General features: G+C 40.7%; 1 protein-coding gene across 1 annotated transcript in view; it reads right to left on the bottom strand.

Moving 5' to 3' along the window:
- The window catches only part of grin3a (glutamate receptor, ionotropic, N-methyl-D-aspartate 3A), a 72,340-nt gene that overhangs the window by 49,710 nt on the left and 4,272 nt on the right, over positions 1-18,358 (bottom strand). The window contains exon 2 of the mRNA XM_050052557.1: positions 10,161-10,891. Within this exon, the coding sequence (XP_049908514.1) occupies positions 10,161-10,891 (731 nt within the window). The remainder of the gene's footprint in view (positions 1-10,160; positions 10,892-18,358) is intronic.

The raw sequence follows: 18,358 nt of genomic DNA, 5'->3' as shown, positions 1-18,358 counted from the left end.
TTGTCCCTCCATTGTGACATTAGAAAGTGTCACATTTATCTTGCAAGTGTACTCTTCTTCAACATTTGGTTTACTTCCTGGATTTTTCCCACATGGAAATTCTGACCAATCAAGAGCAGCTTTCTCACACAAGGCATCTGATCTGGTTCGGAGAACACGAACCAACTCTAGGCAATTATGCAATTTTAACAATATTAGTCCCTGATTGAGAACAAAGCAAGACAACTCTAGGTCTGAATGCACCCTTAAAATACCCTTAAGTATTTGAGGTTTTCTCCTTGTCTCGGTCTTATACTTAAGTAATCCCTAACCCTTTGCACAAAAGTCCTTAGCAACCACAGTATAGTAAAACAACAACAACACAACTGCGGGAAGCCAGTGGATATGCTTTTGATTTTACTCTATAGATCTGACTGATTTCATTTTAATTGCAATTTCCTCACAAAATAAACAAATAAACTAAATAAATCAGAACAAACAAACAATATCTATGGAAACTTTTACAACTGGAAAATCTCTTTCAGTGCAGTAAATGCCTTCCCTCAACTAAGGAAACCTTTTAAGGGAATCTGTTCAACATCCTTAAATAAGTCCCTCAGCTCTCAAGTGTCATACTTAAGGAGAAAACTTAAGGTGTTTTGTGCAGCCAGTCCTTGATATTCAAATGTACTGTGGGCAAGATTAGGTACTACACTAATATGAAAGCCAAGTATCGTTTAACACAGGATGCACTATACAACGGGGAAACAGATTCAATAAATTATCATAATATAAATACATTATTAAGTAGTATTTTTTACATACCATAAAACATGTCTATAGGGGGACTTTAAAGGCATTCATTTTTTAGGATTCTGTTATTCTCCAGTATCGTAGTTTGTATTGCTCTACATTGTTATTGTGATGCAATAAAAGGCTTTGGTGTGTTTGTAATCCTGAGGGGTTTGGTTGGACGACATCCTATCCATGCACTTTGTGTGACATAATAACAGCTTGTGACAATTTTTCCTTAGCATGGATAAATTATAGACCTCCATAAATGATCATAATAACAGGCTCTGAATCTGAGACAATGCCTGACAAAGCACTGTGAAACAGAAAAAGGAAAAAAAACATCCCAGTCCAAAAATTAAAAGCCAAATTTCTACCCAACAAACAAATAATTCAATATTCGATGCCAGCCCTATCTGATACCACTGGATTTGTTTTTTTTTTCTTCAAATAACTACATGGCCCGGTGCATCTTAATTAATGAGTAGCACACACTTATTTGACCTCAAATTACTCCCTGTTTGTATTTGGCATTCCCTAACAACCCTCTCATCCATTACGTATTCACCATCCATGTGGAAGTCCCTTATCTGACACCTGCTCACCTGTTTTATCACATAGCCTGGAGGAAAACATCTGGCCAAATGTTGCTGTTTCCAGTTAGTAATCTTTGAGCAGCTGTATGTAGATTCTATTATCCAAATTAGTTCGGCCTTGATCTATAACCCTGATTGTTTTTTTCCTTATATATGTCATTTTTTAACTATTTATTTTTCATCTCTTTAACTGTTTAACAAGCTACTTTTATTGTTTGGATAAAAAGGCATTTATTTTTAATTGCTATTTCAATAGAGTAAAATTATATCAAACATTTTCAAGCAGCTGTTAATTCTGTGGATTTTTTCTCCCTGCAAATAACACCTGGCTCCTAACTTGCTTGGTCACACTGGAACTAGTTTAGCGTCTAGCTGGTGGTTTCTACAGAGCCTCACCTGTCATAATCCTCTATGACACTACCCTTATCTGATGACAAACACCCCCATATGTCATCAGCTATTTCCCCCTGTGAATGGTTTATGTCTCGGCCAGCGACTCTGCTGCAACTGTAAGTCCGTAATAATCATGCAATAGATTCCCTGGAGGGTTTCACTGTCCAGCGTGAGAACTGCTAAAGCTTCTCTGTTGCTCATCTGTCACCTGCTTTCTGGCTTCAACACTATTGACAACACTTCTCTCCAGGTCAGCTCATCCACCAGAGCACCTGATACTAAAGCTCTTAACACAGAAGTGTCGGCAGTCCTCTCACTGCAACAGAAATGTCTGAAAATGAAAGGACATGACAGCAGGTGTTTGAAGAGTAGGGGTTGGGATTTTGAGAACATTCCTGTAGAAATGTGAAAAGAGGCCACAAATAGACATAGCTTCAGTTTTAGGGGTCAGTAGCTAGGGAAACACTGGTGTCAAAGAGGGCCAACAACAAGGTAATTCAATTTTTGGTTGAAGTATGTGTGTTCTAGCATCAAAATGTTATTTTTCCAAGCCTTTTTACAAACGTTTTCCCACATGACCTGACATTACATTGTGTGTTATCGATCTTATGCTCTGAGTTTGGAGTAGCAGGCTTGAGTACCACCATGGACACTAAGCAATGTACAGCTGTGGATGCCATATTCAATTCAGTGATTGTGGCACTGGTAGACCAGCAACTCCTGTGTGCTGTGAAGTAAAATTACTCTCTCTGTAAATGGAGTCTGGTGGCTTCGAAGAAAGCAATTTAACAGCTTTAGTTTGTCTCATAATGTGACTTTCCTAACCGACCTCACGTGGCGTCCATAGCAGTACATAGCTTGGCTTCTGTGCCAAGTACGCCTGCCTGCTTCTTGCATGCTGACCGCCATGTATTGTAGGTAATACACTAACTATGGATCTCTAAATGTGTTAAAACACAACAAGAGTATAAATTAATATTAGTTTAAATAAACAGTACAAATGTAGTATTGAATTAAATTAAATTAATTATTTAATTTAATTTTTAATTTTTAATTTTTAATTTTTAAATTAAATTAAATTAAATTAAATTAATTATTGAATTTAATTTAATTTAATTTAATTTAATTTATTTTAATGTAATTTAAATTAAATTAAATTTAATTAAAAAGTAAAATAAAATAAAATTAAATTAAATTAAATTATAGTGAATTTCACCGTGTCTTCACCTGGTTAAAGTTTTAAAATAATAAAATAGCACCATCTTTAAAGTCCTTTAATAATTTAACGCAAAAATATCAGTATTAGGGTTAGTATTTTTTTATGAGTATATACTACAAAGTGTACGCTGTTTCTGATTGGTGGTTGTGGTATTTCATGTATTCAGTCCCTAAAGGGTTGTATTTTAAATCCATGCTAACATTTATATGCATACTTATAACTTAGTGCTGAATTACACATAATTGCACAAGGCAGGTGAGTGCTAACTTTGAAGAATGTTTTGCCGTGCTTACATTACATTTATAACTCTGTAGTGAATAATCTATGTTAACTATGTAATCTGTCAGTGCAAGTGGAAGATGTGGTCGCCTTTAGATAGGATTACAATGACAAATTTAATGTAGGACAGTAAGGGGGCCGTGGGGGAATTTCCCAACAGACAACAAATGTTGAACAAATGCTAAATTAATGCTAAACTGATACTAAACAAATTCTAAATACGTGATGAGCCAATTTAAACACTTGCACTGGCTGATGGTTGAACTGTTTAAATGAATAAAGGCTTAATTGACTGATGGGATTGGATGACCCTCAGAGGGGGGAATATACAGTGTAGGAGATGACCTTGCTTAAACTGTTGTTGTTATCCTGACGTGACTTCAGCTAAATGATCTGGCGTTGGCTCAGGCCAAATTTGTTTATGTGAGCAGAAGCAATAGTTCTCTGAGCTCGGTGTCTGAATGGCAGGAAATAACACTTGGAAAGTATGTACAGTACCTAAAATGCTTGTTTGTCACACACTACAAAGTCTTTGGCTTTCTCGTGAGTAAACCCTCAAATGTGCAACTCCATGTTAAGTCTTGTATATGCTACAACACTCAAAGCTCAAGTCTTCCATTTGAAAAACACAGAACTGGTCCTGAAGTTTCAATGTTTATCAAGACTAACCAACTTGATTTTACATGAGGGCTGTCAGCGTTAATGTATTGATCAGGTGCTGCTATGTTTGTCCCTTTCCACACACCTTAGGGAAAATAAAAAATGGACTCAATGGATGGAAATCCTCAGATTGTGGGATGATTTTTCACACAAACACACCAAGGTTGCTTTGTTTGTCTGCTGATTGAATACATCTCTTGGACTGAACTAATCTGTTTGTGCAGTGCTGGTTTTTGGTGATATATTTCATCATTTGCTTTGTGCTTTATTGTTTTGTGGTCTATGGTTTGATACAGCTATTTTCTTTCTATTTAATAATTTGTCAGATGTGACTCTGGATGCCACTTTATTTAAAAAGCATCAAACCTTGCAATTGAGTTAATTCCGAATCAAGACAACCTGTTAAGAATTGCTTTACCTTGTCAATATGGTATTCAAAACTGTTCTGAAATGAAAAATAATAGAATTTCAAACATTCAGCACTTCATCACAGTTAAAAAAATAATCATAGACAGCCCTAATTTTAATGTAATTTAAAGCTATGGTCTACATTTAGAAAGATTGATCATTACTATTAACATCATTTAGATGGTGGTTATTGCCCAATAGTGCTAGCTACACAATGTGAAGAGCAAAAGGAACCAAAAAAATCCATTCTCTCTGGCAGCTGCAGGCCTGCAAGGAAATTGACCGATCACAGCCATCCGGTCTGCATGGGAGTTACCCCTTGCTCAAATTTGCACTCTCTCTCTCTCTCTCTTACCCTCCGTCCAATCCCCTCGCTCCATTTTGACACTCCTCTGCTCCTCGTCTCGCCTCGTCCCAACCCCCCTCCGTATTTGAAAGTGCGAGCGGTTTGTAAGGCCCTGAGCGATTCAGCTACACGAGTTTTGATATGGAAAATAAAGAGAGCGACAGCAGCAAGCGGCCTCTGCTTGCCCCACCGGCAAAGGCCGAAAGGAAGCGTAAGTCAAACAAAGAGGAAATGCGACAAATTGAGGGCTCAAAGCAGAGTAAACATCGGGTCATCCTTTGACCGATGGAGAAAGCTCCGGCAAGATCTGGGCCTGAAAAGTGATGCTGATACAGCGGAGTTTTTGTTGAACAGGTAATATTCCGTTTTTATCGTGGATGTTGTGACATGGATAACTGTATGCCAATGCTGGCTTATGACTGTGAAAGCTGCCGTTAGTTTTTTGTGTGGTTCGACGGCGTTGAAACATTTTTTGTCTGCAATGCACTTGTTTACTTGTTCGACGGAGACGTTAGCCTAATTTTTAGCACTGTAAGCTGCTTTTTTCAAATCTTTAGCTTTAAGTGCCAAAACTACTCAAGAAAAAGTTAAGACCCTTTCATTTCCATTGAAGTCTAATAAAAACATGAGAGTTTAATTTACTTTCTGCACAATAGGTTTTCACTAAGGAAAATAGAGGTATAAACTTCGGCACGTCATCATGCCTGTTGACAGCATGTCACTGTCTTAAATCAGTGTAATCTTGGTGAGACAGTGTTAACCACACTTTTCAGTTTCTCCAAACACAACAAGCACAACAACAAAAAGCCACTGAGCTGGATGCTGGCCGATTGATGATTTTTTAACTGTAGCGTCTAATTAGTGCTTTGATTTCCTTGTTGCAGCAATTTGCTTGTAACAGGTGGAGACTTTAAAGCAGTTTACAGTCACTCACTCCAGCCCTGCACACTGCCTCACACCTACAAAGTGCACGGTGCACCAGAACAGGACTGTGAGGCAGTGACATAAACTGCACTGAACAACTGTGACGCGCTCTCGCTGACACTTTTTTTAGCTGCTTTGTTTGAAGGCAAACGTCTCCTATTTGTCAGCTCCTCCTTTTAACACCTGCTTCTCTTTTCTCATGCCAAATGTTTGACTAACAACTTGTTCATCTCATGTCTTATCCTCAGGCCATTATCTGTGACTACTTACTTTCCTGTGTTACAGCAGATATAGAACAACTACACGTTGTTTGTACCTTTATTGGAGCAAAGGTTCTTTTTACATCAGCCTCTGTTTGATCAGTCTAACTTTTATTAATACACCTGCATTAAGCAACTTTTTTTAAACCACTGAAACAGATATACTCAGGGTGTCTTCACATATTGTCCGAACAGAACCCACCCCTTTTAAAGTGCACCAAAAAGTGGACCAACAGAACAGGACTCAGGTCTTTTTGTGTTGACATTGTCAGTTAATTTGAAGACTCAGTTCTCTTTCTGGTCAACTTCAGCTCTGATGGGGCCTCTGTCCTCTTTCTGTCCACACTATAGCCTATATATAATATATATATTCATATGGCTTTGTCTTTATTTTGACGTGGCACTGCAGTGTGGTTATGAAGCCCCTCACCTTCAGATTAACTTGAAATTGTAGGAAAACCTTAGTGTGTCTGTGTGCTGTAGACTGTTGCTGTTTGATGTATTCTTCCATATCTTTCGTGGACCAAACTGCTCCTCATCCTGCGTCCATGCAAGCGTCACAGGCCATTGTGGTTTTAATTGTTTTCTCAAGTGTCCCAATGCAATAGCAAGCCTGGTCTCACTCCGAAGCCGTCAAAATCTGGTGCTTGGGCAGTGACTCGCGGTGTCAGAAACCAACGGAAAAAAAGCTGTCCTTTAATGTTGGCATGATATGCAGCCAGTTGTTATTACAGTTTAACGTTGCCCAGTGGCATCAGGGGGAAACGTGGCGGGACAAGGACGAAAGTTCAGGGGGCAAAAGTCCGAATGGGGCGGGCATGAGGGAAGGTGGATGCGTCCAACAACCATGACTTTCACCTGAGAGAGCTGTGTTTGTGTCCCGTAAGGTTCTAAAGCCAAACCCTGTTTTTTTAAAGTAAAAAATGTCAATTCCCAGTGTTGTACCAACGTGGCGTGTTTATTTTGACAGAGACTGTATGTAAACGTTAAATTTCCTGTGAAAACGGCAGTGTATCTTGAAAGAGGAGAGCTTTACACGGTGTCATCACAGAACATCAACAACCAACGCACCCAGGGTACCTTGGACATGGAAAGTCCATGACCAAAATGTCAATATGTGACGAGGTCGGAGCGAGAATGTGTTGGAGCGCACCAGCATGTGATTTAGAGGGCTAAATACAATGGCAAAGAGCAAAGCAAACCTGGACCACCTCCCGAGACGGTCTGAGTTCGGTTCGCTTCTGTGGGGTCTGAGTTCTTTTGAAGTGTTCATATATGCACAAAAAAATGCTGAGTCATCACTCTGAGTCTGTTTAGAGGGCTGAAAAGGACCAAGTGTGAAAACACACTAAGATCACTGGTATATACTGTATTTAAATGTACCGTGTTTAAGAAAATCAGGGGTTTAAGCTTAAATTTTCTGTAAAATTAAAATATGGGCCTGCAGGTATTCATACCTCTCTAAAACCTCATCATGCGCACTGTTATTTCCCAAACTTGCAACCATCTCACTCTCATCCCCAGATCCTCAGCTGAACTCAGACTTAATAAAAATAGCATTATTATAAAATGATATCAAACTTTAATGTACCCTGTGTCTAAATGTCAGCCCTGAAGCAAAATAAGTCAAAATTGCTTTCAAAATATAGGAAGTCACACTTTTAGCAACTTTTATGTGCAAATATCAGCTTCTTCCTCGGCAGAAACTTGAGGACAGTCAACTCCAACCTTTTGCCAGACAACTCCTTTGTATATCTCACTCCTCCCCCAGGCGGTCTGCAGCCCCCGAGCCCTCTGTCATTGTGAAACAGTCATGGCATGTACTTAGAAAACTATGGACAAGGTGAGATGTAAGGAAAAAAAACTATGGCTACACTGGAGACAACAAAAACACTTGTTTCACACACTTTAACATCTTAAAGAGCTCTTTGCACCCACAGGTGGTGCTGCTTGAAAACTCCACACAGGTCAGAAAAATATACCCAAGAAAGGTCAGTGTATCTGACAGCTAAACTACGCTGCCAACACAATCAGATTAAAGACCATTTCAAAAAGAAAAGGAAACTAATAAAATCATTAGACTCCACAACAAACGTTAATGGTAATAGATGATGATCACGACCCTGATTCAATTTATTGCCAATCTTTATAACCTGCAGAGACATACGGAAATTGGAAAAAGAACAATAAGTCAACATCTATTAATCGTTGTAGCTTGAATGTGATGCGGCAGTCCAAACAATCCCACGGCTTTACTAAAAATTGAATTACAAAAAAAAAAAAAAAAAAAAAAATTCTGAGAGAAAACAGCCTTTAAAAAAATCTTTGCAGGTCACATACAAATATACATCCTTTTCTTTTCCCCATCATCCAAAGCTGGTTAGTAAATCATATACTGCTATGTGAAATATACAGATTTCTTTAGCCAGGCACATGGCTGACTATTGCAAATCCCAGGTGTGTGTAACATTTTGGATTAGACCCTGTATCCAACACGGGAAACTAAACCCCTTCAGGTAAATCCCCTGCCTTCACAAGGTCAATGACAGGCCTCTTATAATCCTGGTTCTTCGTTCTGTGATATGTAAAACACTGAGAGACTAATTAAGACTTTACAGCAGCTTAAAATGAACCAAAGGAATGTAAACACAATCAGAAATCTCTCCCGGCCTCTACGGGCTCATCACATTCAAATAATTTACAACCATTCTGCTGATTCAGGTGTTTTGAATAGAATCACAGCAGGAAAGGTCAGACTCTTAATGGTAATGCAGTGGTGTGTGATCACACACTCTTCACCGCTCTTATCTCACTGTAGCACTATAAAGCAAAGTGGCCCGGCTGCAGATTAAGGCGCTGCTGCTAAATGCAATTCATCACATGTTATCATTTAACCAAATTGCTGCAGTGTGTATCGCGTTCATTCATATACACGGCGCGCTTGTGCATGCACGCGCCTTCACAGATGTGCATAAATGTGTGTTTCGTTGGGGAATTCCAGAGCGACATGGCAGCTGGACTGTGATCAAACATCTGCACAGTGTGAGATATGTAAATTCTAACACAACAAAAGGATTATAGAGGACTCAAAGTAGAACCAGGAAGCAGAATCACATACGTCAACGGCACAGTGGAGAAAGATGGTGTGAGGGGTGGGAGGTAGGGCTGCTGGGTGGAGATGACCTAAGTTCAATCTCCAATTTATTACAGAGAGAGTTATGTTTTTGTGATTTAATAATGATCACAATGAAAAAACAGATATTTTACCCTTGTAACAACTAAACTGTCAACGATAATTAAGTTCCAGTGTCCTAAAATAAGACGACAATAAAGTCTTTGAATGAGTACTTCTTAATTAACGGTGTCTTAGCCTCTTACTGTTGCTAAAATAGGTCAAATCACATCAAACTGCAGCCATTATTAAAAATAAATAAACAAGTTTCAGTCATAAAATGTGATCAGGTTTTGGACCTTGTCCACTTTTGTGTCGGGATTGGCTGCTGACTGCCTTGGCAGAGATGGCTGCCATCTTGTTTTTACATGGACGGTTTTACATGGATTACTGTGCTCTTACTACCACTAGATGGCACATAAAAGTGTCCACGAATGAGAACAACAGGTCTACATTACGTAGAGTGAAGTATAAGGTCAAGTAAACCAAGTAAAATGTGATGGCCCCATATGAGGACACAGGGTGTATAATGACAATAGATGAAATGACTACACATGTGTTAGGGGTCACTACAGTTCCCCTTAGTTATACAGAGCCAGATATTTCCCTCAGGAGTTGGTGGGGACTGTTTGTTAACAAGTTTGCCATCTCAACTCAAAAGCTGTATCAGTGTTAAGTTCGCAGCCTGTTTCTGCTGCTCCCAAGCGACCAGAAGAAGATTTTTTTAACAATATAGAAATGAATGGAGACTCAAAGATGCCTAGAGCACAGAAAAAATGCATTCACATTTCTAAAACACAACAGTATGGTTTACAAAGAGGCTTAGCTCTGATCTTATGTGTGGTTTGTAAAAAATGTGCTTAAAGATGCAAAACCACTTTTTGGCCTTGAAGCTATCATTATCTTTTTTTCCCAGTGTTGTTTATGCTGCCTAATCTTCCTTTTAAGTGCTTGTTGTCTTCACATAAATGCATAAATGGTACGTCATGTTGCTGAAACAATCAAAATCATGTCATTAAATCATCACATCATCCATGCCCTCAACACATAATATCAATAATGTGGTTGCTGAATTTAGTCTGTGAGAATGTAAGGGCGTATTTATGAGTTAAGCATTTGTATGAGTCCCTACCTTGACAGGTATTCCCCCGAGCTGCCGTTGCTCTGTTGTACATCCATACAGTTAGTAGTTCCAGGTATGAGTGCCAGGGCAGGATTCTCCTGGGCTGCGCTGCCCACCGCCCGCGCAACCAGCTCCACTGAGTCGTGCACGTAGTGATCCAGAGAAGGGGACCCCATGACCCCGTGTGCCAGTAACCCCAGTGGCAACCCTTCTGTTCTCAGCTCGGCCACATTTTGGCTGTCCCCCAAAACCCAGTGAAAGTCAGGGAGCGTCATCCGACTGGCCAGTGTCCACAGACGCCGCACCTCGCGGATCTCGCACCCAAATGTCACCACTCCTCTCGTGTTCGAAGGTTCTCTCAGGGCCTCCAGCTGCCGCATGAGAGCCTGCTGTTGGTCTGATTTAGACGAGGAAGTGGAGGAAGAAGCAGAGGATGAGGCAGCGGGGGAGAAGTAAGGCAAAGACGACGATGATGACGCCTCTGCTCCTGTTGCCACTCCGGAGTGCGTTGATGAAGATGAAGACGGTGAAAAGGTTGAGGCGGTGGTTGTCAGATTGACAAGATTACCCAGGTGGAAGCGGGTGTTGTTCTTGATTAGGAGGAGGAAGTCGCTAATGTCCCATTCCTGACAGAGCAGAATGCTGATGTCCCACCAGCCATTCATCATCAGGAGCGTGTGGAGGAGATGGGATGGCGGGGCCTCCACGGTCCGCATCGCCATTTGGAAATGGAGGGGATTCTGTGGGGAGATTGCAAAAAGGTGAACGGGTGAATGGGCAAGTGATTTGAGAAGGGAAAGAGTATCGGAAATGGAATTGGACAGATGGGATAAAGATGAGGGACAGTTAAACAAACAGGAGAAAATAGAGGGAATGGAAATGCAAGGGTGATGGGAGTGATAAACAAGCAGTGATGGAGAGGGCAAAGGGTTAGAGGGGGTCAGTTAGATTTCATAGAGGGCAGAGACATCGGAGAAAATCAGAGGATGTTTTTTGCAATGAAGGGTAGAGAGAAAGAGAATTAGATAAAGAAAGGCAAAGTAAGGACAACAAAAGGACGTTGGAGGATGAGGAGGTTATAGGTGGAACATTAGGGAAGAAGGTTACAGAGGTGTAGAATAGGAGGATGGTACACCAGGAGGGAGAAACAGATGAAGCAGAGCGGAGAAGAGAAGAATAAAGGAAAGAAAGAAAGGTTATAAATCCGACAGCAGAATTACTTTCTATCTTAGAATTCAATTTGTTCCTAAAGAACAAACACAGTCTGCTGGATATAATAGATTTCAGCCTCCATTTACCTGCTCCCATGAATATCATTATTCACATCATAAGAAATACGCTACAGCTATTTTTATGTGTATCCTATTTGTATTTTAAGCAACACCTAAAACCCCTGAAGAAACTCGGCGGCGCTTTCCACATACTGTACGTGGACCACTTAATTTAATTCACACCTCTGCTTTGCAATTCATGAGTTCATCAGTTGATTGATGAGGCTCGGACAGATCAATGGGTAGGAGCACGGCAGTGGCGTGATTTCCACCTGGACCAGGAATGATAAAAGTGTGGTCTCATAGTGGTGTCAGGCGCTGCAATGAAACCCATCCACCAAATGGCTAAATGCTCAAGAAAGATACCAACATGGGAGGCTTGATTATGCTCTGCTTTATATTCAAAAAACATTTCGGCAGTACCTTCGCTGAGGATAGAGATAGGGTGACTATAATAAACACACACTTTTAAAAAATTCATATTCTGGTTTGAATTTACGCTACATATTGTTGGGAATCTGAAATGAACAGGATCCCAGTTCTAGCTTGTATTACACATTCTCACTCCCAAATCGTTACATACATACTGTGGCCTACATGTCTAACTATGATGCTCCTGTGCCAGTTTTGGAGGCACAGGGATGATGTGATGCTTGTTACATGACTTGTGTCTTTTCAAAATTGACTTCCTATTCAGAGGAAATGTACAGGAAACAAGAAACCTAAGGTGTAGGTGAAGAACTTTCTTAGGTTTCGGCAACAAAAGCACACAATTTAAGTCTGAAAAAACATCATGGTTTGGCTTAAAATGAGTACGTTTGTTCCTAAAGCCCGGTTCAGACTAAAGATTTGTGACGAGACAAAACCGTTTAAGAACGTTGCAGAGAAAAGTTGCAACGGTGTGGACTGGCCAGTCTGAACTCGACTCAAGCCGGCTGATGGCGTCACCTGCAACTCCGCTGGTCAAATCGCAGTCAGCTAGTTTTAGAAGGTAAAGCTTGTCACCTGTTCAACAGCCAATCGGCTTGTAGTGAAGTCTGCTGGTAAAGTCAAAATGACTGCAGACAGGGTGTTCAATTGCTGTGGTGGGTGCTCCATTCCTCCATCCTTAAATACTCCCAGTGGAAGTATCTACCAAAAATTACACATTTAAACAGCTCTTACCTACAAAAAATCAACAGTCAATTCCCTTCTCTTTTAGCAAAATACTGCATGATTGGCGGCCCATTGGGACAAACAAAACTTGACCCACAATAACGACATAAGACCCCTGCAGACCCCTACAGGACAAATCCAGGAAGTAAAGCAAACGTTGAAGAAGAGTACACTTGCAAGATAAATGTGACACTTTCTAATGTCACAATGGAGGGACAACTACGCAGGTTGATTTTAGCGCTGCTCATCGTGGACTATATTGCTGTCATTGTTCATTTTAGTCAAACCATACAGTTTGAAAACGAGGCACGGCTCCAACTAGAAAACAATGTTTTGATGCATTGGATGTGCTGAATGTGCATATTAAGGCACCACAGGAGGAGGTGCACATTAATAATCCTCCAGGACTGTAACATGCTCATGTTTAACCCAAACAATGTGTCATGTGACTGCAGTTGGTTCAGATCGAGGTCAGAACATGTTCTCACCACAAATAAACCGCACCAGAGTTTGTTTGTAACCGGACCAAGACCACCGTTTCAAGAAGGTCTCTGTCAGGTTGTTTGGTGGACACCCAAGTGCGATTGCTGTGTTCACACCTGCCCAAACAAACCGCACTGAGGGGGAAAATGAACTTGAGTTCTATTGAACAGAACTAAACAGGACAGTCTTTTTCAAACCGGATTTACATCAACTGAAACAGCTTCCCAGCGGTTGGACAATAATCCTAAAAACACTATGCGCCATAGAAAATGGTTGACAGTAATGTTAAATGTGGATGATTTGTCGATCGTTGGCTAAAAAAGGCAATACCCCCAAATGGGTCTGCTGACTCCCTCAGTGCCATTATGATCAGACCAGCGCAAACCTACTGTACTCTACACATTCGCAGTGCATTGCACCTGCAGGAGTAAGCCAAAAGATCAGAGCAGATATGTTTCAAAGTTGACACAGTCATCCCCATAATACTGAGCTGCCAGATCTGCTTCAGTGTACCTTGGCATACTGTCCCCATCATACCAGTCACCCAGGCAATCAATCTGTCATGCACTGGCCTGCATGCAGTCACACACACAGAGAACTACACACACTTAAAAGGCCCTCAGCGACTCTGTTTAATTGACTTTACAACTTTTCCACTAGCTTTGCACTTAAAGTCCATTAGATTAATCTATTGGTTAATTTCATTTATCCCATTAATCACTCTACCCAGTGGGCATGCAAATCAGACGATCATTATTCATCTGCGTATTGCATATACACGGATGGATTATTGCTGCAACAAAAGCACCGACAAAAGCAATACTATGTGTTTTATTTCAGTTTTAGAAGTCCTGTTTCAGGGAAAGAAATGGTAATGCAGTCCACAGGGCATCAGACTCTCACCTCCTCTCATCCCCCAGGAGGATTGGGGGATTTATTCTCAGCTGCAGCACTTGTGCTCTGTGATCACCATAAATCTGTAACCCCCTCTTTGTTCCTCATGTAAATAAACAGGGAGAAATTTGCTCGGAAGTGCGGCTGCCTGCTCTCTTACATAAATACAGAGATCTGCTGCTTTCGATGCACTGGGAAATCCCAGCTTTGTTGTCACTGTGCTCTCTTTCATCACGCAAACCTTTTTTTTTCTGTGACTTCCACAGCCAAACTACATTTGCTGGGAGTTTTTTTATGCGAGGAAACTTGCAACCCTTGCTGTACGGTAAAAACTGCAGGGAGCGGCAGAATCACGAGCCAGTGGACAAATCAAATAAACTAGTAATGACTCGGTATTGATCTTTGCTTGATTGGATGATTCATTGTAGGGAAAGTGTGAAAACTATTTAAAATGGGTTTCTGGTGTTCTTTTACAAGATTGCAGAAGTGTTTCTTTAATAAACATATGAGGCACTGTCCCAATCCTTACAATCCTTAAACTGTTGATTTTGCAAAACAACAACATCTTGCAAATGTTGCAAAAAATCCCAGGGGCTATAATTCCTTTCACGGCCAGAAATCCCTACGGCTCCAACCCAGAATTCCACATAGACCTACCCATAGCTCTTAGCCTTTCATCCAACTGGCCTCTATGTCACTGCCAGCGTTATTTATGAAGGGACAATGAGAAACTCCAGCAACTCTCCCCATAGTCAGCAAAGCCCTATCAGTCATCTCAGGACATAATTACTCCAATATCCTAATCTATCCTAATCAGCGTAATCTGAAAATTAATTTACCAGCATCTAATTGAAAAGAAAAGTTCAGGCTTACCATGTGTACACAAGTGTGTTTTATAAAACTTTCTCAGTGAAAATGTGCAACGCAAATTTAGCCCAAACTCACTGCTGGGTATAAGAAGCACATGACAGTTAAGACAAAGCACAAAGGTGGGTCATGTTAAGATGCTGCATACCAGGCAGAAGTACCCGTCAATACCTCACATACTGCATACCAATCATATGACTGTTAGTAAATTTCAATGTATAACTGTTGTTCATTTTCATCAGTGCTGCTGTACGGATCGATCCAGACTATTTTTGTTTGCCAGTGATTTGGGGCTCACAAATTAAAGTGCTAATTGTGATCGCTGACATTGACAGACTCTGCTTAGAAGCATTCAATATGACCCAATTGTGAAACAGTGTTAGTAACTGTGATGAAGTTGTTCCAGAGCCAGTGACGTTTTTGCAAACAAGTTCTCACTCCCAACTTTTCAAATACAAACACCTGATCTGACATGATGTCATCTCTACTCGTTATATTTTGGGGCTTGGATTGGAGCATTACTAAAGTGATATTGGGGGCAGACTTTTGCATTGTTTCTTGCAGAAGGTGTTGGTGGTTAGGTTAAGGCAACAAAACAACTTGGTTGTGGTTAGGAAAAGATCACAGATGTCTCTTAAAGCACCTGGCTTTGACACACACACTGCAATTGGTGTTTGTTGTCAGTACCTTGGGTCAAAGTTTATCACATCAGATGTTTGTTTGACCCATCCATCTCCCCTCCTGCCCACCCTCAGCTGACTTTCACATTGTTTTAACTACATCCAAACTGTGAGCATTTTATAAAGACATGGATAGGATTACACTGGAGTTGGTGGAAAGCCTGGTGTGTCTCACACAGATGCCAAGTGGTGCCCTGATAATGATGCCTGGCACATTGCCCAAGGAGGCGTATTTTGACTCCCTGGGATTAAGACCAGGCTGCCTGATCAGTGCCCCTCAGCATCAAACTATGAGGCTCTAGGTTACCCCTCTAGCATCAGTTTTGGATGCTCAAGGACGATGTGCCAGTTTCTGCTTGTTACATGCTTACACATGCTTTTCCATGCTGTCTTTTCAAAATGAACTTCTGTTTGCACAGGAAATGTACAGTTTCCACTTTTCTAAATAAACTTAAACCAAAATAGATGTACTTCATTTTTAGGTTTAGGCAACAAAAGTACTAGGTTAGGTTTAGAAAAGGTCATGGTTTGGGTTAAAATAAATATGTTACTTTCTAATGTAATATATGCATCAAGTATACCAGGTTATGTAGTTAAACAAAGTCAATGGTAACTTTTTTGTTTCACACAGGATGCGAACAGCAATCTCTTGGGTGAAAGTCCTATGTTTGTTTGACCTATCCACCAACCTGACCTCTTCTCTACGCTAACTTTCTTGCTATATATACATCAGTTGCTTGGAGTGTCGATGTTTGTCACATACACAAGCTAAAGAGTGCCTTGGTGTGTCGGTATCTGATGCTGGGGCCTCTGAGCCAGTTTGGGATCTTGATGCCTTGTGCAATTTGTTGCCTTATTTTTTGAAAGAAATGGCTTCCTTCTGCCCTATTTAAAATATGTTCAAACTGCAATGAATTACCATCCCATGAATGAGCACTAGTGCAGGTTAGATTAGGTTTAAGAAAAGAATCAGGGTTGGGTGTTGTCATGTTATGTACTTAACATAAAGTTATGTAGGTTAGATTTAGGAAAATAAACATAGTTGGGCACTGTGACGTTACGTTCTTAATGTTCTTCTTTAGTTATGTGCTTTATGTAATGTGACAACGTGATCATATACCTTAACATAAAACGAAGCTCACTTGGTTTCACACGAGACATGAACACTGGTCTCTTGGGGGGAAATGCCATGTTTGATTGACCCATCCACCACCCTAACCTGCCTCCTTACACTGACTTTCGTTTTTTATACAACTTCAGTCTTTACTCACGTCAGGACATTTATCATGTGATTGCAGCCTTCATCATTACATGGGTTAATAATTCTGGTGCATTACTTTTCATAGCTATACGTACAAACATGCACGAGAACAGCCTGTGATGCAGTTGTGAGTCACACCTGTAGAAAGTAATGCAGTCCGATACAACACCTCTAAACAGTTTTAGAAAGTGCATCACATCTAATCAAAAGCTGAACATGATAAACTTAGCAAAGGGGGAATTTAGTGCAAGAATTTTGTACACAAGGATAGATTGTACGCAAGTATCTCATGAACTGACAACATGGTGTATACCTCAAACATTTGTAATTAACATTGCACAACTTCATATTCGTACATCTACCCTCTGACATAATGGGAATATCTACAACACATTTAAATTTTAGTGCAAAGAGCATACATTTGTAAATAATTGGATTAAGCAGCAACCAATATTTGCATATGCGCTCCAAGCCGCCTGTGAAGATGCTGTATCTTAATTCCCCTCAAGCTCTAGAGCTGTGGGCCAGCATGGGATAGACTTCCACTTTGAAACTAGGTCCTCCTATCAGAGACAACTGGTCTTTCCCAGGGAGTTTCCTGTCCCTGGGAGTCTCTCAGTCCAAGGTCTTTTATATGCTAAATTCTCTCCCCTTTGCTGCTTCCAAAGCCTCTCACCACCTACTCCCAACCCACCTAGTCCCTTTACTCTGAGGTCGCTTTATATTTTGGTCCGTAAGCTCCATATTCTCATGCAGCCTCATCATTCCAACACTTACATAACATAATGTGGGCAGAATACAGTGCCAAAGGTTGCTCGCTGGTTTATTATATTAGAAAACTTTTAAAAGTGAACTTTGTTTAACCTAAAGTATGAGATGTGGCAGCAGGAAAATTAGGAAAAGGTCAAAGGAGGTTAGCAAATAAACACTAACGAGATCCTCCCAAGACATTCAAGATGTTTTCACAAGCTGAGGACGAAATTGCTGTCAGCCTTCAGTTGGGATTTGCTAGCAAGACTAGATTGAGTCAGAGGGGAGTTAAGCCATCTCTCTAAAAGTCACACATGGGCACTGCGCTGTCTGTGTTTGCCTGTCTGTTGCTGAGCAAATGTCCGTCCATCCATCCATCCATCCATCCATCCATCCATCCATCCATCCATCCATCCATCCATTAATTAATCAATATCTTTCTGCTGGTGTCTCTGCTATCGATACCTGTTGTTTCACTCTTGAGAACCAGTTTGGGCTTTAAACACCTGCTGACTGCGAACAGCGAAATGCTTCCTTGTGCACAGAGCAGGAAATTAGATATTGCCCTGAAAACACAAAACCACACACACACACACACACACACACACGTTACTATAGCTCAGTAGGTGGCAAGTGTCCCAGAACCCTTCAGTCTAACTAATGGTTCGGATGTGTGTGTGTGTGTGTGTGTGTGTGTGTGTGTGTGTGTGTGTTCGTACAGAGAAAAAAATAAACAATGATGCTCTTTGCCCCTCCCAGGAAGGTTGTGCGTGGAAAGTCAAACACACACACACACACACCCACACACTCTAACCGCTAGTCAGTTCTCATTGATATGCAATAACT

The sequence above is a fragment of the Epinephelus moara genome, chromosome 9, assembly GCF_006386435.1.
Source record: "Epinephelus moara isolate mb chromosome 9, YSFRI_EMoa_1.0, whole genome shotgun sequence".
NCBI lineage: Eukaryota > Metazoa > Chordata > Actinopteri > Perciformes > Serranidae > Epinephelus > Epinephelus moara.
The sequence above is the reverse complement of the archived record's forward strand: the minus strand, read 5'-3'. Positions and strand labels throughout refer to the sequence as shown.